This window comes from Carassius gibelio, chromosome A20, assembly GCF_023724105.1.
Source record: "Carassius gibelio isolate Cgi1373 ecotype wild population from Czech Republic chromosome A20, carGib1.2-hapl.c, whole genome shotgun sequence".
NCBI classification, from domain to species: domain Eukaryota; kingdom Metazoa; phylum Chordata; class Actinopteri; order Cypriniformes; family Cyprinidae; genus Carassius; species Carassius gibelio.
Window position 1 is genome coordinate 4,901,390 of NC_068390.1, and position 21,387 is coordinate 4,922,776.

At 40.1% G+C, this 21,387-nt stretch overlaps 1 protein-coding gene across 1 annotated transcript in view; it reads right to left on the minus strand.

Annotated features, from left to right (window-relative positions):
• Window positions 1-11,185: 11,185 nt before the first annotated feature.
• Window positions 11,186-21,387, minus strand: part of LOC127939059 (leucine-rich repeat and fibronectin type-III domain-containing protein 2-like) — a 34,220-nt gene continuing 24,018 nt past the window's right edge. The window contains exons 2-3 of the mRNA XM_052536058.1: window positions 19,759-21,155; window positions 11,186-14,397 (exon numbers count right to left, since the gene is read on the minus strand). Of these exons, the coding sequence (XP_052392018.1) occupies window positions 13,425-14,397; window positions 19,759-21,134 (2,349 nt within the window). The 5' untranslated portion in view covers window positions 21,135-21,155 and the 3' untranslated portion in view covers window positions 11,186-13,424. The remainder of the gene's footprint in view (window positions 14,398-19,758; window positions 21,156-21,387) is intronic.

The following is a 21,387-nucleotide window of genomic DNA, read 5'->3' on the forward strand; positions in this document are numbered from 1 at the left end:
CATCATTTAGTGATGTAGAGCTACAGCCTGTGACCATGTGTGAAAACACTCACACATTATTTCTTCACTTAGAAACCAAAACTCCTAACATCTCTGTTTTGTTTGTTTGTTTTTGTGTAAAGTGTGTTCATCCCATAGGTGTAATGGTTTTTATTCTGTAGAAACTGTATATTCTATGTCCCTTCACCAACCCTACACCTAACCCTAACCCTCACAGGAAACTTTGTGCATTTTTACTTTCTCAAAAAAACTCATTCTGTATGATTTATAAGTGTTTTGAGAAATGGGGACATGGGTTATGTCCTCATAAGTCTCCCTCTCCTTGTAATACCTGTGTCATACCCATGACATTATACAGAGTTGTGTCCTGATATGATACACACACTCAAACACACACACACAGACACACACACACACTCATACACACAGTTTATAATCACACACACACACACACTCTCTCACACGCACAGTATATAATCATACACACACAGTATATAATCACACACACACACACGTGCATTATTGTGATTATGTGTGTGTGTACAGTACAGGTTGGGTGGGGATTATTAGGACTCATGACAGACAAGGGGCAGTGAAGGGGATTGGCTCTGTACTCTTTACTGAGGAGAGGTGAACTGACTCAGCTGACAGCCCAAATGAATAAACTTGCCTTGCCTTTATGAGAAGAGCCATGGGCTATTTAGTGACCACAGAGAGTCAGGACCGGTTTAACACCTCATCTTTCAGTATCGTGTGCCTGGGGCGTTAGGACCCACACAGACCACAGAATGAGTCTCAGTAACACCTCGAGACCCAGGAGTCTCCCGTCCAGCTCCTGACCAGCTCCACCTGCTTGTCTTTATCTTCAGTGGGTGACCAGTCCTGGGCTGCAGGGCGATGTGACTGTGACTGTTAATACTGTATATGTTTCAATATCATATGCCTCAGTAGCTAGTTATAGCAAAGACCCCAAGGTTGGCCAGTGTAAATAACCTTAAGCTCTTACAGTCTCTGACTATTTCTTTCACGTTTTGCTAAATTTGGCTAACTGTGTCAAAACTCTACACACAAGCAAATAAGACACAACTCTGGGAAATACATCTGTCAAATTGAAACTCTGCTATCAAAACCTAACAATCCTTTGTCAAAATGTCACTGATGATAAAATGATACCCACTAGACTCATATGAAACACTTTCAGATCAGCAGCAACACACTGGTCTACTTTATATTAAACACTGCAGTCTTTTGTTTTCAATGTTTTTACTCCGTTCCACAGAGGGTATGTTTTCACAACCACAAAATGAAATACTGATTTCAAAATCATTACATTACAGTAGTATGTTTTACAGTACAGTAAATTCAGTTTAATCAAAACAAACAATAAACTACTGTAAACACAGAAAAACACAATTGTGTCAAGTGGGCTTATGGATCCTGCCATCATCGACATCACAAGCAATGTCTTCTCTCGCTAATCATCGGGGGAAATATCCCCTTGTGTGTGGAATCCATCCCTGGATAGACCTCACCTCACAGTCTCTGAAGGTCTGTTCCCTTGCCTGCAGAAGAGGCATACAGACCTGTGGATGGTGGTCATATATGCACCATCTCAATGTGGAAATATAATTCCTCTATAGGATTTAGAAATGGTGAGTAAGGGGTCAAGTACATAATTTTAAAGTGATCATGTTTGGTGAACCAGTTCTGGCAACAACACACCTGGGCTGCTCTGGTGCATCCTGTCCAACTGCATCATGAAGTGCATCTAGAAATGTGATGATGTGTTTATTAAAGGGACACAGTTTGTCATGATGGTGCAGTAGGCCTCCAAGACTTACAGTTCTTCTCATTTGCCAAGACACACTAAATGAAACTGGGATCCGCTTGATCTTCATCATCACATTATTACATTAAGTCATCTCTTGCAAATGTTTTAACACTTTTTCATTTGTTTCACACATTTTTCACACCCTTTTTAAAAACAGTTACCACAGATCTCATTGAAAGACCCCAAACTCTATTGGATTCACTGTGTTGAACAAAATAAAATCTATTTACAGCTGATAGAAAGTACTCGCCTAATTATAAATCTCTATGCACCTGTGTGAAACTCATTTGCACAACTCTTCAATCAGCAATCGGTCGTCATCCATCTATAAAAGATGCCACCTCTGTGTTGCTGTTTGCAAGCATGGATCCAAGAGCCCATAGGCACAGAAGAAGAGTAAGAGGCCTGAGGAAGAGGAGTGTGTAACACAGGTAATTCAGTGTTACTGTAATGTATACCACTACCACAAGATCCCGGGCCCTATGCATAGATCCCCCCCCCCTGGAAATATATATTCCAGTCCGATGCCCCTAGATATGGTATTGGCAAACAATGCAGTCAGACTGTGTGAAATCCAGGCAGCAGTAATTGCAGATCACGAAGCATTTAGAAATATAAACCGTGTGAGTTTGGCAATTATAGATCGAGTCCTTAAATGAAACCATGTCAGAATAAAGCAGCTGAACAGAGCTCCATTTCAAACAAACTCTGACATCATAAAGAGGCTACAATTTGCACGAGCTCACCAAAATTTAACAGTTGAAGACTGGAAAAGTGTTGCCTGGTCTGATGAGTCTTGATTTCTGTTGAGACATTCAGATGGTAGAGTCAGAATTTGGTGTAAACAGAATGAGAACATGGATCCATCATGCCTTGTTATCACTGTGCAGGCTGGTGCTGGTGTAATGGTGTGTGGATGTTTTCTTGGCACACTTTAGGCCCCTTAGTGCCAACTGGGCATCGTTTAAATGCCACGGCCTACCTGAGCATTGTTTCTGACCATGTCCATCCCTTTATGACCACCATGTACCCATCCTCTGACGGCTACTTCCAGCAGGATAATGCACTGACATAATATGTCACACACACACACACACACACACACACACACACACACACACACACACACACAGAGAGAGAGAGAATGGATGAATAAATAAATCAGTGGTTTAGTTCACTTATGCCTTGGACCAGCTCTGGTCATCTCAGAAAGTCATATTTGTTTTCTAAAGCACTTTATTCAAGATTCAAGATTATTATTTGTCACATACAGTACATGGTTATATTAGAGAGGGCAATTATTAAAGAGTACAAACACAAGAAAATTATACAAAATAATGAGATATGGAAGAAGACAAAAAATAAAAATAAAATAAAGGCTTATAAAATAAAATGTGCAGGACAGTATAATGTAGACTTAATAAATATTAAGATGAGCAGGAATGTACAAGAGGAGAATGTGCAAACAGGTTGTACAGGGTATTTACACAGCAGCAATAGAGGTACAAATTAAATACATAAAAATACAATTATAGAAATACAATATATAATATAGATTGCTTCAGAGCAGCTTCACAATAGTATCACATTCAAATTCAGCTGTAAAGCATCTCTGACATGTCAAGAATGTGATAATAGAGCTCAAGTCAGTTCAGGACTGGTTCAGTTCAGTTGTATAACAGTGTAAACAGTAAATGTGTAAAACACTCCTGTGCTCCACTGCTCTCTGAACACGCAGAAGTGTTTTACATTCTTCACATCGCTCTGTAGATTGACATGTATTGTGTTCAGAGTTACTACACTAAAAAAACATTTTAATAGAGTTAGAATAGTTTTGGAAGTGTTTGCTTTTGCAAGATACAGTACCCAGCCAGCAATGAGATGTATTGCGGATGTATAAATGTTGTATGAAATGTATAATTGTACGTCCTAGAGTGAATGTCAATGTAGAATGTATGTTAAATGTTGTAAACATAAATACTGTTATGCAAGAAAAATTTCAGACACAGTCTGACAATAAAGTATAAAGTAAGTAAGTAAGTAAGTATGACGTGTGGTGCCCAGATGAGGGCTTCATGGGCAGCAAATGTGGGCCCCATTATGGGCTTGCACCCGGGTCCAACTTGGGGCAAGCCGTGGAAGCCCAGACGTACTAAAAGTGGGATCTGTGGGGGTACTGCATGGGTCTTAATTAGGCAATTCATGACAGACCCATTTGGGCCCCACCTGCTTAAAGGGCGTTTAAAATGGGCTTGCACCCGGGATCCACACGGGGTCAACCGTGGATGCCAAGATGGGTTTTAAGTGGGACCTGTAAGGGTCTTATGTGGGTCTTAACTGGGTAATTCATGTGAGACCCATTTGCCCCCCCCCCCCCCCCACCCTCCAGCGTAAAGGGGTTCAAAGTGGGCTTGCACCAGGATTCAACCGTAAATGCCCCTATGGGCTTAAAGTGGGCTCTGTAATGATCTTTAAACCGATACCGATATTTACCGATATTGAATCTTAAAGCCAATATCGCCCAATAATATCGAGCATACCTAGTTGTCTAAATATGTGTTTCTACCCCAAGGGACAGGCGTCTGGGACTGTTACGGTAGACCTGAAACCTTTCTGAGAGTCCACTAATCAGTATAATTAAACACAGCGTAAACTTTGATCTATTTTAATGTTTTTTGACATTTTTGGGAAGTTACATTTTTCATTTTCTGAGCGACTAACAAAAATGACTGATGGATTGTTTTGGCAAAAGATCTACATGTATGTCATGTTTGTTCTTTGGTGACTAGCGTGACTTGACATGTTACAATTACTCGATCTCATCATGCTTGATTAGACAACATGTAGAGTTACTACAAGTTACTAAAACTTGTACAGTAAGTAATTACATAACTCAATAGGCCTACATAGTTACTTTACGCCTCTGCCATGCAGGACCCATGTGTTCCCAGTTCAAACCCATGCCCAATTTGCCCGTGCCAGTCCCTTATGGGGCCCATGTAATCAGCTCATATGGGCTTCCTATGTGGGACTCATACTACAAATCCTACATGGGACCCGCTGATTTCACCCAGCCAAAGCCCATGCCCACACAGTAACCATGGACCCTGTACTTAACCCATCTGGGCCACACATGTCATTGCTGGCTGGGTATGTGTGATGTTTTGTATGTTTTGTGCATCAAGTTTTGAGAAATGGAGCTATAGTTTAAAAACTGTCTTACTGTCAAGGTGCTACATTCATAAATGAACATCAAAGAAACTACCTTCCTTTTTAATAAAAAGAAAAATCTTCACATATGCAAAGAATTTAAAATTATTTATATATATATATATATATATATATATATATATATATATATATATATATATATATATATATATATATATATATACAGTATATAACAACTCTACAACTCTATGTTTGTTGTAATGCGCTACTGATAAGAAAATAATATAAGCTTCAGTTCATTTCAGAATGACATGCATTGCAGTCTTAAAGTCTGTGTATTATTTTTATCCTTGTAACAGTGTTTTTACTCTGTGCTGGTGTGGATGATAATAATACATGGCATATTATTTTAATAAACTCTGTCTGACACCTGTTGTCATATTGTGAGTTATAAGGATTTGTTGTGGTAATGACTCCATTCCAGATGTTAAAAATTTCAGTTTGATCTGAGATCATTTTGAAAGTGATAGGAAATATCTGTTTCTTTTATTTTTTTTCTTTCAGAACAGGATAATTAGATTTCTTTCTGATGTACAATTAATTAAAAAATTAAAAAAGGATATTTTCTGATATTGACTCCCTGTGCTCTGAATCTGATCCTCAAGAATCTTCCACAGAGCATGAGCTCCAGACGAGAGCAGGCCATATCTCTGTGGTCCGGCACACACCCTACATAGACACCTGTGAGGTGCACACTACTGAGAGCTCCTTCAGCTGATTCTCAAACACTTCTCAAGCCTTGTGTCAGACTGCACCAGCATTCTCCTCTAACCTCTCATCAATAAAGCATTTTCACCTGCAAAGTACCACTGACTGGTTGAGCTGTTGTTTTTACAGTCTGTTAAGATCCCAGAAGAACAACAGTTCATACTCAGACCAGATGTGCAGCACGAGTCATTCAGGAAGCCACACATTCACCTCTCTCTCTTTCTGATTCAAACAACTCAACGTCTTGATAACGACTGCGTGCTTTTCAAAACTCACAAAATGCATTCACCGACCACATCCTTCAAATTACATGCATTCTTTCTCACTTTGACACACACACCACCAAATCCACCAAATGTGCATGTTTACATACTGCTTTCAAAACTGTTAAACACAGTTCAAGCACAGTACAAAACTGAATAAGACAGAAACATTCTACAGTAATATCATATAGAATAAGACTATCATCATGATAGGATAAAATAGTAAAGACACACACACACACACACACACACACACATACACACACAGCGCGCGCACACACGCACACTCACAGCGCGCGCACACACACGCACACACACACACACACACACACACACACAAACACACACATACACACAGCGCGCGCGCACACACACACACACACGCACACTCACAGCGCGCGCACACACAAGCACACACACACACACACACACACACACACACACAACAAAACCAAAAACAGGCGAGTAGCATTTTGCAGCATCTTTGTTCTCTACTGTAAGCATGTGGTTTGAATTGATAACCTTTTTCTTTTGTAGTTCATCACTGTAGCCATGTCAATGGAAACTACACGAATGCTGCAAGAGGAATAGCAGCCAGTCAACTGAGGTAAAATAAAACTCTGGTAGATGTCAGATTTAAAAAATAATAATATTTACAGCATCATTTATATTTTACAACCTGAAGTGTCTGATTTGCATTAATTGCAGTATGATAGTGTCCTGATACTCAGACTGAGAACTAGAGTGTGGCTTTATTGGATGAAACAAACAGGAACACAAGAGAGATGTGAGAGGAGATGCAGCTAACAGCATTTACTTCATTAGTGCAGAATGGATGCATTTATGTGGTTTTCTGGAGACATTGACCATCCTCTGAAATCAGTCTGCGTGCAGCCGTCTCAGCGTGATATAAAGAAAGAGAATCCAGGAATATCATGCAGTTTAACATTCTGATGTATTACAAAGTGGTTAAAATGTTTATATAAAAATAAGTACACCTTCTATCTTCTGTCCAGAAGAGGGCAGTACTGCGTCATAAATCACACACACACACACACACACACACACACACACACACACACACACACACACACACACACACACACACACACACACACACGCACACACACACACACACACACTATCTGTGTGGTTTTATAGACTGAAACACTGGTGCTGCAGTAGTTATTAAACTGAAGTTTATGTAATATCCTGTTAGTGTTATTTCCATGTAATGGTAAAGATCTGGACAGTATTCAGTGATTAGCTTAAAGAGAAGGAGGGCATCTGTAATCATCAGTCGTGTCCTGAGATGCTCGTGTAGTGTGTGTTTGCTGACAGTCCACTATGGCACGTCCTTCTCATTGATCCTGGTTTTATCTTGGGTCTGTGAATGAGTTCCTGTAGCACAATTACAGCTTCTGCCAAACGTGTCATCAGCACGGAGGACTCACTGAAGACTGAGATGCTCTCAGCATGGATGTAGCTGCTTCTCCAGGCTATAAATATCAGACGTGTGCTTCATTCTCCATGAGCACAGCACTGCAGATCGCAGGTGTGTATCCTGCACAAGTTCAACCAGCATGTTTTAGTCATCCAAACAGTCACTATAGGGACCTTTCTAAAAACTTCCTCTAAAATAAGTCTGCACAGGTCGAGCCAGTAAATAATGCATATGCTCGCAGGTCACTGGATGAGGGTTTCTGGACTCTTTTATAGGACAATGATTAAATTACCAGGCTAAGAGCTCCATCTATCCATTTAAGAGCTCCAAGGCTGTCTTTGGATTTTTCCATTGGCTTTTGGATTATTGGAGAAAATCAGCTCTGTGACCAGCACCAGTTTATGATGGTGTTTGTTCATTATGATATATTTTTGAAGCTTAAATACAATTAACAGAATTATAAACACAACAGTTTATGACTTTACTTGTTCAGAGTGATGTTTAATGTTTCAGACAACCTCTGTAGTGTTATTTGGACACTTTTTAGCAACAAATAAAAGCTTTTAAAAAAAAACACAAGGGGTATTACTGATGCATTTTATGTCACAGAATAAAATGTTTGTGTTCACTGCCATTTAACCAAAAAAACCCATTCAGAAAACCCATTGACCTCAGGACGATGGAACCAGAAGAACTGGAAAGTGAACTTGTTTCTGGGTTTTGGTCTAAATAACATCATCCCTGCAGTGTTTAGGAATAAAGGAATAATGAGAAAGGCATCTTCTGTGTGGCTTTAATTTATAAAGTGTCAGTACGGCTCAGCCAATGTATTTACACATCATTAAAATATTGTTGCAGACCACGCACTGTTAACTGTTACCTGCATTGAATATCAGATCCCTTTCTACGAAAAACTTTTTGTAAATAAAATGATAACTGATCATAATATAGATGTGCTCTGTTTGACAGAAACCTGGCTAAAACCTGATGATTACATTATTTTAAATGAGTCCACCCCCAAGATTATTGTTATAAACACGAGCCGCGTCTAAAAGGCAAAGGGGGAGGAGTTGCTTCAATTTATAACAATGTTTTCAGGATTTCTCAGAGGGCAGGCTTCAAGTATAACTCGTTTGAAGTAATGGTGCTTCATATAAGATTATCCAAAGAAACCAATGTTAATGATAAATCCCCTGTTATGTTTGTACTGGCTACTGTATACAGGCCACCAGGCCACCATACAGACTTTATTAAAGAGTTTGGTGATTTTACATCCGAGTTAGTTCTGGCTGCAGATAAAGTCTTAATAGTTGGTGATATTAATATCCATGTCGATAATGAAAAAGATGCATTGGGATCAGCATTTATAGACATTCTGAACTCTATTGGTGTTTGACAACATGTTTCAGGAACTACTCATTGTCGAAATCATACTCTAGATTTAATACTGTCACATGGAATTGATGTTGATAGTGTTGAAATTATTCAGCCAAGTGATGATATCTCAGATCATTATTTAGTTCTGTGTAAACTTCATATAGCCAAAATTGTAAATTCTACTTCTTCGAAGAACCATCACTTCTACCACAAAAGACTGCTTTTTAAGTTATCTTCCTGATGTATCCAAATTCCTTAGCATATCCAAAACCTCAGAACAACTTGATGATGTACTCTCTCTTTTCTAGCATTTTAAATACAGTTGCTCCTTTAAGCTTAAGGAAGGTTAAGGAAAACAGTTTGACACCATGGTATAATGAGCATACTCACACCCTAAAGAGAGCAGCCCGAAAAATGGAGCGCAGCTGGAGGAAAACAAAACTAGAGGTATTTCGTATTGCTTGGCGGGAAAGTAACCTATCCTACAGAAAAGCATTAAAAACTGCTAGATCTGATTACTTTTCTTCTCTTTTAGAAGAAAACAAACATAACCCCAGGTATTTATTCAATACAGTGGCTAAATTAAAGAGAAATAAAGCCTCAACAAGTGTGGACATTTCCCAACATCACAGCAGTAATGACTTTATGAACTACTTTACTTCTAAAATCGATACTATTAGAGATAAAATTGCAACCATTCAGCCGTCAGCTACAGTATCACATCAGACAGTGCACTATAGACCCCCTGAGGAACAGTTCCACTCATTCTCTACTATAGACCCCCTGTCAACACTGCACTGGTTGATTGAAAATGGTTGCACAGATACTATTTAAACTGAACTGAGATGATGACATCACTGAATTCAATGATGAACTGCCAAATGAGTGTTTATTATTGTCATATTGACTCATTATTTTGCTAATTAATGCTGTACAGTTGCTTTGACACAATCTGTATTGTTAAAAGCACTCTATAAATAAAGGTGACCTGACTATCTTCGCTCATGAGGTTGGTTGCATGTTGTTACCCATCACAACAGACCAGAGGCACACCGTGACTGATCCAGCCATGTGCTTTTGTTGGGGAACTCGTCTATAATATTTAATCCACTCTATTTCCACTTGAATCTTTATTTATACTGAAGAAGAGAAAGTACTGGGCATGAACACATTGTCCTAGGCATTTAATGTTATCATCTGTAAAAAACAGAGAAGTGATTGAATGCTGAAGCACTCTCTCTGAAAGAGTCAGACACACGAGACACAAGTCAGTCAAACACGCAGGAGAAAGGACATGAGCCAATCTGAACCACTTTCTGATTTTCCATACGCTTCATTCCATTGACAGAATCAATGGCTACATAATCATAACAATAATAATAGTTTATTTTATGTAGTCCCTACTAAGACACACTGATTTAAATGTGTGTGTGTGTGTATGGGGGTATGTTTGTTTTTGTGTAAAGTGTGTTCATCCCATAGGTGTAATGGTTTTTATACTGTACAAACTGTATATTCTATGTCCCTTCACCAACCCTACACCTAACCCTAACCCTCACAGGAAACTTTGTGCATTTTTACTTTCTCAAAAAAACTCATTCTGTATGATTTATAAGTGTTTTGAAAAATGGGGACATGGGTTATGTTCTCATAAGTCACCCTCTCCTTGTAATACCTGTGTCATACCCATGTCATTATACACAGTTGTGTCCTGATATGATACAAAAACAAGAGCAAACACACACACACACACTCTCTCTCTCTCTCACACACACACACACACACAAATATGATAAAAGAGATTAAACATCTTTCATTTGTGAAATATATAATTTACTGATTTATCAAAATTAGATTTTATTTATTTTCAGGAAGAGTAAATAAATTAATAAATCTGTTAAATATATTAATAATTAATTCTGATAAATAAATGAATCTGAAGTTGTGATTATCACCATTTCCTTGTGCTTTTTAGATTTGTTTTTATTTTAACCATGTACCATTTTCAAAATCTTACTATTTTCATTTCAGTTGCTAAACACTCTTTATCATTATTGGGCAGCTTCACTGTCACTTTAGTGGATGCATGTCTGTGTAGTTGTGTTCTAGTTTCAGGTTTCAGTTTCAGTGACGCAGACTCATGTGACAGCGTGTGATCGGTCTTGTCTGGTGAAGACATGGTGAAGATCCACAGGGCTGGTGCAAGAAACTACAGTGGAGAAAAAGAAATATCAATGGGACACTGACCTCTGTTTCTGTGATTTTCCAACAGCTCAGACGAGCGTCAGCATCCTCCTGAACTCCACATAAATGCAGTGGTCACTGGCTGAATCCTTCAGGAGGAACTGGGCTGTATAATGCAGAGTGACTCCTGTTAATAAACGAGCTGTGTTTGAGCAGAACCTGATGAAACACTCAGAAGAGGAGTGACACCGCATTCTGCAGTGTGAATGCTGCCTAAGTGAAGCAGGATGAATACCAGTGAACCCAGAGCAATACTGTGATGCACACCGATTCTTTCAGCTGTCTTTGATTGGGTGAACTAGGACAGTGCTTCTCAACCTTTTACAGCCCCCCACTTTCCAACACAAGATTCAAAACACTGTATGCTTTCTGATTAAATCTAATAAAAATACTTATTGAGGTGGGAAAAGCAAATACAGCTTTTCATTTTAGATAGTTTCAATATATTCATATTTATTCATTTTAATACTTTTAAGTCATCTGACGGCCCCCTGGAAGCTAGCCGAGGCCCCTGAGTGCCTCTGTGTGAGAAGCTTAAGTGACTTAAAATAACACAATAGACATGTTTCATGATATTTTCACACAGCCGTTTTCATTACTATGGTCTCATGTCTTTCCATTCATTACCTTTGTAAATACAGGAATGTAGAAAACATCACATGTAAACAGACGGCTTCAAATATCTGAGGATTCATTGAAACTGTACACGATTTCTCAAAAATGAATGAACAAGAACTTCAAGAGAGTGAGATAAACCATGAAGCTTCAGAAATTCTCTTTCATTAAAAAAGAGGTGCATTTGACCAACAAGATAAAAAATATATAAATTTGTATATTGATAACACATATAAACAGTGTTGTACATAAAGATATTGACAGAGTCTTTATGCGGATCTTCATGGCAATTTCCTGTCTATGTGCTTCAATTCCCATTCCAGCCTAGAAAACTGCAGCAGCACACCAGTCCGTCCCACAGTTCTTCCACATTCATTCCCACCTGTACGATTCAGACACAGTTAAGACATGAAGACGACACACACACACACACACACACACACACACACGTCTCACACCAGTGAGTCAGCACAGCAGACTGGGAGGATTCGCTAAGAAGGAATCGTGACCACCGACCAGTCGCCTGCGCAGCTTTAGGAGATCATGCAGATCATGAGAAGAAAGCACTAGCGGTGACTGCAGACGGCTGTGTTGTTGCCTCATGTCCTGCTTGTCTGGGGTACACTACAGCAGGTACAGCCTGTGATGAGCTGTCTATACCAGCAGGTGTCTATAGTCTTTAGCCTGATGTTGGTGTGTCAGGAGCTTAATGTCACTAAGACACCCACACAATCTGCTTCCCGTCGGTTTAGTCAAGTTTCGGATGCTTCAGACCAGCATGATCTGACAAACTTTCCTGTGACTGCACAGCATCAGTCCACCACTATGACCCAGACAACTGAATCAACTCTTTAAAATACAGAAGGTCCTCATGTGTCCGCATATACAGATGGTTATAATCTCTTCTTTAATTGATGAATAACTGCTTCAACAGAAAATCATCTCTTCTGAATAAACGTGAGGATGAAGTGTAAAGCCCAAAGTATAATGCATTCTTTTTTTTAGGTGTACACTAGCATATGTGTTCAGTTGAACATGTAGCCTTTGAAAGTACTTGACAGTGTGCATGAACACAGAAAGTTGCCAGGTTCGCTGTACAAAGCTTGATCTTAGTCTGGTAAAAAGCTCTTTTTTAACTAAAGCTGCTGCGATCTCATAATCCCCTCACACAAAAATGCTTGTTAATGCTGTTGTTGCTGCAGTCTCCACTAGTTTGTTGTTGTTGTTTCATCTCCTCAGTTTGGTTTTCTACTGTAAACAGCGGCCCGGGCTAGCATTGCAGATTGGTGCAAAACTAATTTAATGTGCATATGTGACCTGCATGTACCAAATATGCACAAAATTTGTTACAAAAAATCTGATTTTGTGCGTACAGTGTGCACATACTATTACGGTAACTATTTGTATGCGGACGCTGGTGTGTGCGTAAAATACTTTGGACTTAATTGCAGCAGGCAAATTGTGTGAATAAGGTTCAAGCTACAATGTGCTTGTTCATGCTGAAAACCAAGGGTCAACGGAAGGATCTGACCGTGTTTTGTGTTGAAAAACTGTATCTAGAGTGGTGCGACCATTTCGTGAATTCACCCTCTGAATGATGCATCTGTTCTGGATATGGCAAGGTGAATAACAACAATAAAAAAATAAAAATACATATTCAGAGTCATGCAGGATGGAGTTTATATTGTCTCTCTTCCTGTAGTTTCGGTCCCTATACAGTACTCTCTTTAACCCACTCGGAGCTCTCAGTGGTGCCTTTGCTCCCGCAGCTGTCCCCTTCCTCGTCGCACTGAAGCAGCATGCCGTTCACCGACAGGCTGCGTTTAGTCCAGATGCTGCTGATCCGGCGCGGGTACGAGCACAGCTGCTGTGCCGTCGACACCGTGAAGTCACCCATGTCGAACGAGTGGCTCCTCTTGGGTTTGGAGTCCAGAGGTAACATGAGCAGCTTGCTAAGCCGTGAGTCCAGCGTCCGGCCCAACAGAGGCTCCCTGTCAGTAGGGCCCGCTGGGGCCGAAGCAGCAGCTGTGTTAGCCGAGCTTACAGGCGCACGCGGCTCCTTGCTCTGGCCCCGAAGCTCCAGCGATGTGAAGGCCCCTAGAAGCTGGTCTAAGTTAGTGCGAGGCTTAGGAGGCGCAGACCTCCAGATGCTGGCGAGGGCACTGTTGGGGCTGTAGGACGTGGGATCTGCTGAACCTGAGGAGGAAGAGGAGGAGGAAGAGGACATGCTGCTCTGGAGCGAACCACACTTGAATTCAACCGCTTCATCCTGCATGCTGGCTTTGGGCTTGGGTGCCAGCAGAGGCACTCCGTTCTGCCCCGGCCTCCCTCCGTTGGTCTGAGAGTACGTCTCACTAACATTGCTCAGCTTGCTGACAGGGGTTTTTCCGCCCCCTCCGCCGTCCCCCGCCTTGTAGCGCACCATCAGGATGATGATAAACACCAGCAGCGTGGCCACGATCACGCCACCCACCACCAGGATCATGGTGCCGCCCAACAGCTGCCCGTGCAGAGACTGGCACAGTGGGTACAGGTCCCTGGTGTAGAACTGCACACAGCCCACCACATTAGTGGCAGTGAGTGTGGTGGCCGAGTCGTCCCAGACGGCCAGCACACACAGGTCATACAGAGTCCCAGATACCAGGCTTGTTACATGGAAGGCTTTATTGGAGGGAGGAATCATCCTGCAAACACACAATGACAAACTAATCAAACACATTATATTATACATCACACGCAGTTCACATCAAGTGAATCAATATCAATACTGTGAGAGTTCAGTTATTAGCATTATTCACTGCAGACTACTTTACAATTAGTTTATACATTTTATAGACCAGTGTTTCTGCCATGTTTCAGACAGAAGTACTTTTCAACTCTGCTCCTAGAGCCCCGTTTTGCATGTCTCCTTAATTAAACCTTGTCCCCACTCTTTTGACAAACTGTGACCTGCACCAAACACTTTGTGCAGCATTGGTCTGCTCACTACCTCATTCACCTACCTCTTATGTCAATTTAAATAAATGACTGATCTCTGAGCTTTTTGCCACTTTAAATCAGTATGAATAAGCTCTTTTGCACTACAATCATTCTTTTTTTTTTTTTACATGCCCTTATTTGAATAGTTGTATTTTATATTTCATACATAACAGTTATATATATATATGTATGTATGTATTAACATTTTGACATCCACAATCAGTGCTGTGTATTCAGCTATAAGTTACTGCATTTATTACTTCTGAACACACAGACATTAAAAGTCTATGCATAAAGTATGTGTATGTTATTGCTCATTTCTTCAGCATTATCTGATCTGATTCTGTTGAACTGTTATTTTAACTGTCTGAATGATTTTATTGTTGGTCATTCTTACTATCCTGGTATCAACTATTTCAGAGAAAAAGCTACAGTACAAACTGGACAAGATTTTATTCTAGTAGTCAAATATCCTAAAGTGTTGCTTACCCGTGCACTAACCATGACTGGACGGCTCTGATTTTTACGTGAACTACACTTAAGTTCTTCCTTGCTGATCTGACAGCTAACAGTAATTGGCTTTATTTCTTCTTCCCATCTGTGCTGCTGCCACGAACAGATGGCCTACCCAGTATCACACACATATATTAATAAAGAAATTATCTTAAACCATAGTGCAGGAAAGTAAAAACACTGCAAAAACGTCTAGAGCGTGGTATGTGTTCACTTCTGCACACGTTAGATCTGTGGGTCGCTGGCGAAAGGATCACTGTCCAAGCTCTTCTGATGTCATGAAGAGTTTATGGATATATATAGGATATATAGGCTATATATTTGTTCAGTTTAATAAATAACGAATCACAAAACTATCACAAAAGTTAAGTATCTTGGGGATGATCAAGGGGCACGTGCAGCATCCTCAGCACCCTTAATTCACATGGCCATGACTCTTATTGAAACTATTTTTTCATCATGCTTTCAATTTTTATTTTTGCTAACTGTATTTTATATTTAGATTTTACAGTTTTAGTCTTGTTTCAGACGTCTACCCTTATGCAAAGAAAATATATAGCCTTATAAATGACTGATCAACATAACCTCTTGAAAATATACAGAATGATATATTGATAATATATTACAATATACTAAATAGTTCAAAAGGAATTGCTGCTTTTCATATATTGAATATTTCTTCACATATAATTCCTCTTTTACTATTACATGAATTATTTTCTTTACTGCTATATAGCTTGTATATGTATTGCTATAAAGCCATACATGGTCCATGCAAATAATGCAGTATATTGAAAAATATAAACTCTAGTTTGCCATATAAGAATATATTTCAGTATATTTAGGGGCCAAGCCCTGATGGGGCAATAGCCTCTGTTGTCTTTGTACTGTATGTATTCTTCTTTTTCTTCTTGCACCTATAGATCATGAGATACCAGAAATTGCTAGTTTTTGCTAATATCATTTGAACATTTAATCAGAGAATTATTTTTTCACTATCCTATACATTTACATTCCTATACATTGTCCAGTTTGTCCAAAATGTGGTCATGATCTTTAGACCGAGCCGCATAGAAATTACTGAATGAATATTTGATATACACTACAATTGCCAAGAAATATCTCTCTGAAGTAGAACACGCTTGTATTTGTGGACTTATGCTAGTTAACTTAGCAGGCACATTTAATTATCAAGCTAATGAAGCTCTTCAGATGCATGATCTGGGGTCTCATGAACAAATAAGCCAGGTTTATTTCAGATCATCTAAATTATTTTCACTTGATTTGGTTTCATAAAGCAAATTTACCATAGCTCAATCTCAGTCACTCTGTCAGTGTATGCAGAGAAACACCAGATCCGGAGAATGCTAACGGTCAGGCTAACGGTCAGGCTAAGCTAAGTTCCTGTAACACTGACCAATAGGAACACACTGATATTACCACTGACTCTCACATAAAACATTAACACAGTACCATCTAAAATTGCTCCTTAAAGCAGTAAAGCATTTCAAACACTAAATTAAAAGTTAAAACCACTGAATTATAAATAATAATTAAATAGAAATCAGATTATATTTTATCTGATAAGAACACACATGATTTAACTGATTTGAGATGTATTAGCAGCTTACATCTGAATTACGGTTACTGCTATGATAAAAAATAACTTATATGTAGTATTAAAATTTTTCTGTGTCAGATTTAATGTCCAACAATAAATATTTTAGCAGAATGCATATTTTATTCAGAATTATTGGGCCATTATTCTATTGCATTCGATCTGTTTAGCGCTCTCCATGCTCAGTCATGCTTTAGTGTTGTCATTCTCACACTGGAAGCTCTACTCAAGAGTCAGCAGTCTGTTGAATGTGCGGCACTCTGCTAACCCCAGACCTTTCATGTGGTGTGTTCAGTTCCAGTGAGGCACATGCCCAGACCTCAAGACGTACTGTGGCCAGAAGTGGTGTGAAAGATACTTCTGATGTTGGATCTTCCATGTGTGATCATCTTGAATCAGAAATGTGTTTTTGTTTATTATCATCTGAACTTCAGTTAATTTTGAATCCATTCTCTTCAGAAGAAGAGTGCCACAGGTAGAAAGAGATGAGCAGAGAGGAGGATGTTAGAAAAGAAGAGAGGAGAGGGAGAAGACAGAAGGGGAGTGGAGGGCATTGGTATAGAAACTAAGAAGACATGGACAGAGAGGAAGTGGACAGCAGGGTGAAAGGAGATATAGAAAGTACAGACAAATTGCAAATGAAATCCGAGTTACCCAAATTGAGCATGTAAGAAACCATATAGCCTCTCCTTTAGAGAAGCTGGGAAACAGATGAGATCAGTTGAGATTATAGCAGAATGTGCAGATTAAGCGAATGGTTCAGAACTCTCCTGACAACATGCACTTCAGTCCCACCAACGTCTTAAATTTAGTTTCAAATTTCAGGTCACAAAAGTCTTAAATGATGCGCCTCCTAAGTCTTATTTATGATTCAGGTAGGTCTTCAATTTGGAGAACGTAAGACAAGCATTGCATTATAGATTAATGGAACAATTAAATATTTCTTTAAATATTCAGAGTCAGAGGCTATATAACTGCTATATTCTGCCACTCCAAAAGTGCCACCTGCTGGCAGAGGATGAATTTGCATGTTCAATAAGCATTTCTGCTGTTTTTGTGCAGATCATTGAAAAAATACTTAAATTGAAATGTCAACCAGTGGATCAACAAGAAACTAATGCATTTTAAAAATCTAAACAAGTAAGACATTAAGATATTTATATGTTATTACATTAATAAATTATTAGTAATATTTGATTCCTTTTAACTTATCCCTTTCCTTAAAAATGCTTTTTGCTTGTGTGAAAAACTGTAACTGAACTGTATATATGGTATTAATTTTATTTGTGCAGGTTTTGAAAAATGTTTTACATTTGATAAAAAAAAAAAAAAATGAATCAATAAATATGTTTACAGTGCTTCATTTTGCAGTAAAGTTGAACTGTTTGATTTGTTGATAGTTTGTGTTTGGATAGCTGTGTTAATTGACTAGAACAATAACATTACATTGGAGAAAAGAGTCAAATCAACAGAGGAAGAACTGTACTTGGACATATACCTTTTTTTAAAGGCATATAGTGTTCAGTTAAGCTCTAACTGTGTCAAATTTTGCAGAGGTAAGTGAATTGATAGAAACAATTCTAGCAATGAAATAAGCTAGATACTGAGTTTTAAAGTGTATTTTAAGGAAGTTTCTTAATGTTGCTTGGTAATGCTTCGAATCACCAGGTGCCAAATGTGAACAAACACTTTTATTATACATTTATTAGGGCCGGTGTAAACATAATTGACTTATAATATTATGTATGCATATAGCCTGCATTCAGACGCAGGAACCAAATACAGGACTATCCATATGACTTAACAATGGATATTTATGCAGTTGTATGTATTGATGCCAGTGCTGTAATGACACAGCTAAACATGATGAAACAGATGTTTATCTGTCACATATTTACATGCAAGGAATTAGCAAATGCGATTATAGGTAAAGGCTTGTGCTTTGAATATGAAGTATTGAATATTGTTGAGCAGATGTTTGTTGAAGAGAGCTCACTGAAAATGAGCCTGAAGCAGGCACAAGTCATACAAGCGATCTCTTTTTTACAGAAAGCGTCACACCAGTAGCCTGGCCCACACCAAAAACTTACTGGACCAAAATCCCATGCTTCATGTATTCTAAAGTCCAATGCTGACAAATCCTTCCACAAAGAAAGCCTTATAAAAGATGCCATCTGGAGAAGCATCACAGAAATCATCGAAACACAAGGTGTGTGCTCTTAGTTTCATGCTCTTAAGAGGGTGAGAGAGCTTGCAAACAGAGATCTTAGCCTCACTGTTCTGCCTGGCTGTGATTTTGTTGTGACGCACTGCATTTTTACTTGGAGCGATGTTAGAAATATTGCTTGTCCTAGAAATCTTATCATGTTCGGCTGGTTATGACAGTGTATTCTCTGCCACAGTAAGAGCTTATTTACTCATTATGCTGTTCAAAACATTTCCCAGAGCAGCTCACTGAACCATTATGAAGAAAGCAATCAATAATTTATCTCTCACACTGGCACAACTCTGATAAAGATGCCACAACAAATTACTGCCAATGAGCAGTTTCTTCAAATATTAATGGGTGAATGACTTAACTGACATTTTCCTTCAGTCTGTTTTCCCTTTCTAACACTACACTGCAGCTGCTATAGTAAACTACAACCTCATCAACGAGCAGAGGATTGACATACTATCTACCCATGGAGTCTCAGAATCATCTAAAACTTTCAGGGCACCTGCTTATGGTTTAAATAACAAAGCACTTGATACAACTATCAGTCTGAAAGATCCACCCCCCCCCCCAGACAAAAAACACACCCAATTCTAAAGTTGATCAAACCAAAAAACTCTTGGATTCCCACAGTTTGCTTAATTGTGGCACATCTTTCTCTGGAATTAGTAATTCTGTCACTCTGCCTGAAGATGTGAAATAATCCACTCTGCTTGGTACCTGTAGATGAGGACTTCATCATCTGAGCAGTTGTACTGTAGTTGGTACATTTTCACTTTGGGAGCAGTCTTGCTGATGGACCAACTGACCAGGGCAGACACAGCGGTCACCTCAGACACAGACACTGCTTTCTCTGGCTGGTTCTTGGGGGCACCTTTACTGGTCCTGGAGCTGCCGGTAATGTCTGACAGTCGGGACTTGGGATGCGATGCCTGGCTTGTGCCATTGCTTATGTGGGGTAGCTGAATAATTGACAGCTCCACTGAAGCAGTTGATTCACCAGCCAGGTTGGCTGCAATGCAAGTGAAGGTCCCGTAGTCCTTGGAAGTGGTGATCAGGATCTCCAGCGTCCCGTTGCGGTACACCACAGTGCGAGAGGAGTTCCCAAGCAGTTGATCATCAGGGGTCACCCAGTGTATGGTTGGGGTGGGATCTCCGATGGCTTCGCACCGTAGACTGGCGGTCTGCCCCTCCAGAACCAGCATGCGGTGGGTGTGTTGAGTAATCAGAGGCTGCTCACACAGAAACTCGTCCTCCCGAATGTTCCAGAAGTAGCGGCCCTTCAGGCCAGGAGGTGAGGCACAAGTCTCCAGATCATCGTCCCGCTCCAGACGCCGGAACCAAAGCAATTCGCAGTTGCAGTGAAGCGGGTTTCCACCTATGCTGAGTGAGAGCTGAGGGGCGAATGGTGTGGTCATCGCCTCAGAATCCTGCGCCCTGGCAAAGATAGGATCCGGCGGAAGCTTCAGGAGCCGATTGGAGGTCAGGTCCAAGCGGGCCAGCCTCTCCAGATCCACAAAGGTCCCCTCAGGGATGTAGTCTAGCAAATTGTGGTCCAGACTCAGCTGGTGCAGGTTGATCATCTGCCGGACTGAATGCCAGGGCAGAGCCTGAAGGTTGTTGTAGGACAAGTCCAAATCCTCAAGCGATGCAGCCAGGTCTTCAAACGCCTTCTTAGAGATGCGACCCAGTTGGTTGTTATTGAGGATGAGATGCTGCAGATTGACCAGCCCTCGCAGGTCATTGGGGCCCAATTCCACTAAACGGTTGTTATCCATATGGAGAGAACGGAGTGTCTCCAGGTCCCCGAAGGAAAAGGGCTGTATGTAGCTTATCGTGTTGCGGGAGAGTGTAAGGTCCACCAAGTCTGTCATGTTGGCAAAGTCCTGTTTTGTGATTCGAAGGATGTAGTTTCCCCCCAACCGGAGCTCCACAGTGCTGCGATCTATATCAGGTGGCACGGAGAGCAGGCCTTTGGCCGGGCACAGGGTCCCCAGCGACTCCGAGAGGTTCTGGCACACACAGTACTTGGGGCACGCATGGGCCATCATTACAGCCATTCCCAGGACCAGGATCAGACAGAGCACAGGGTCCATGGTAGATTCACACAAAGGGACCTGAAGGACAAGAATACATAAAGAATAATCAGTACTGAAATTCTTCGTCATTTCAATCAGTGTTTTAATGAAGCAACAGACAACCTGTGTATGTGACATATCTTTCTATTGTCACTCAGTTAATACAGATGTACAGTTTGTAACCACTCTCATGTATATCAAGTACGTATTCAAAATGTGTGTTACAAGTGTGCAGAACTCTTGCACTATCAAGCAACAGATAAGCTGAGAG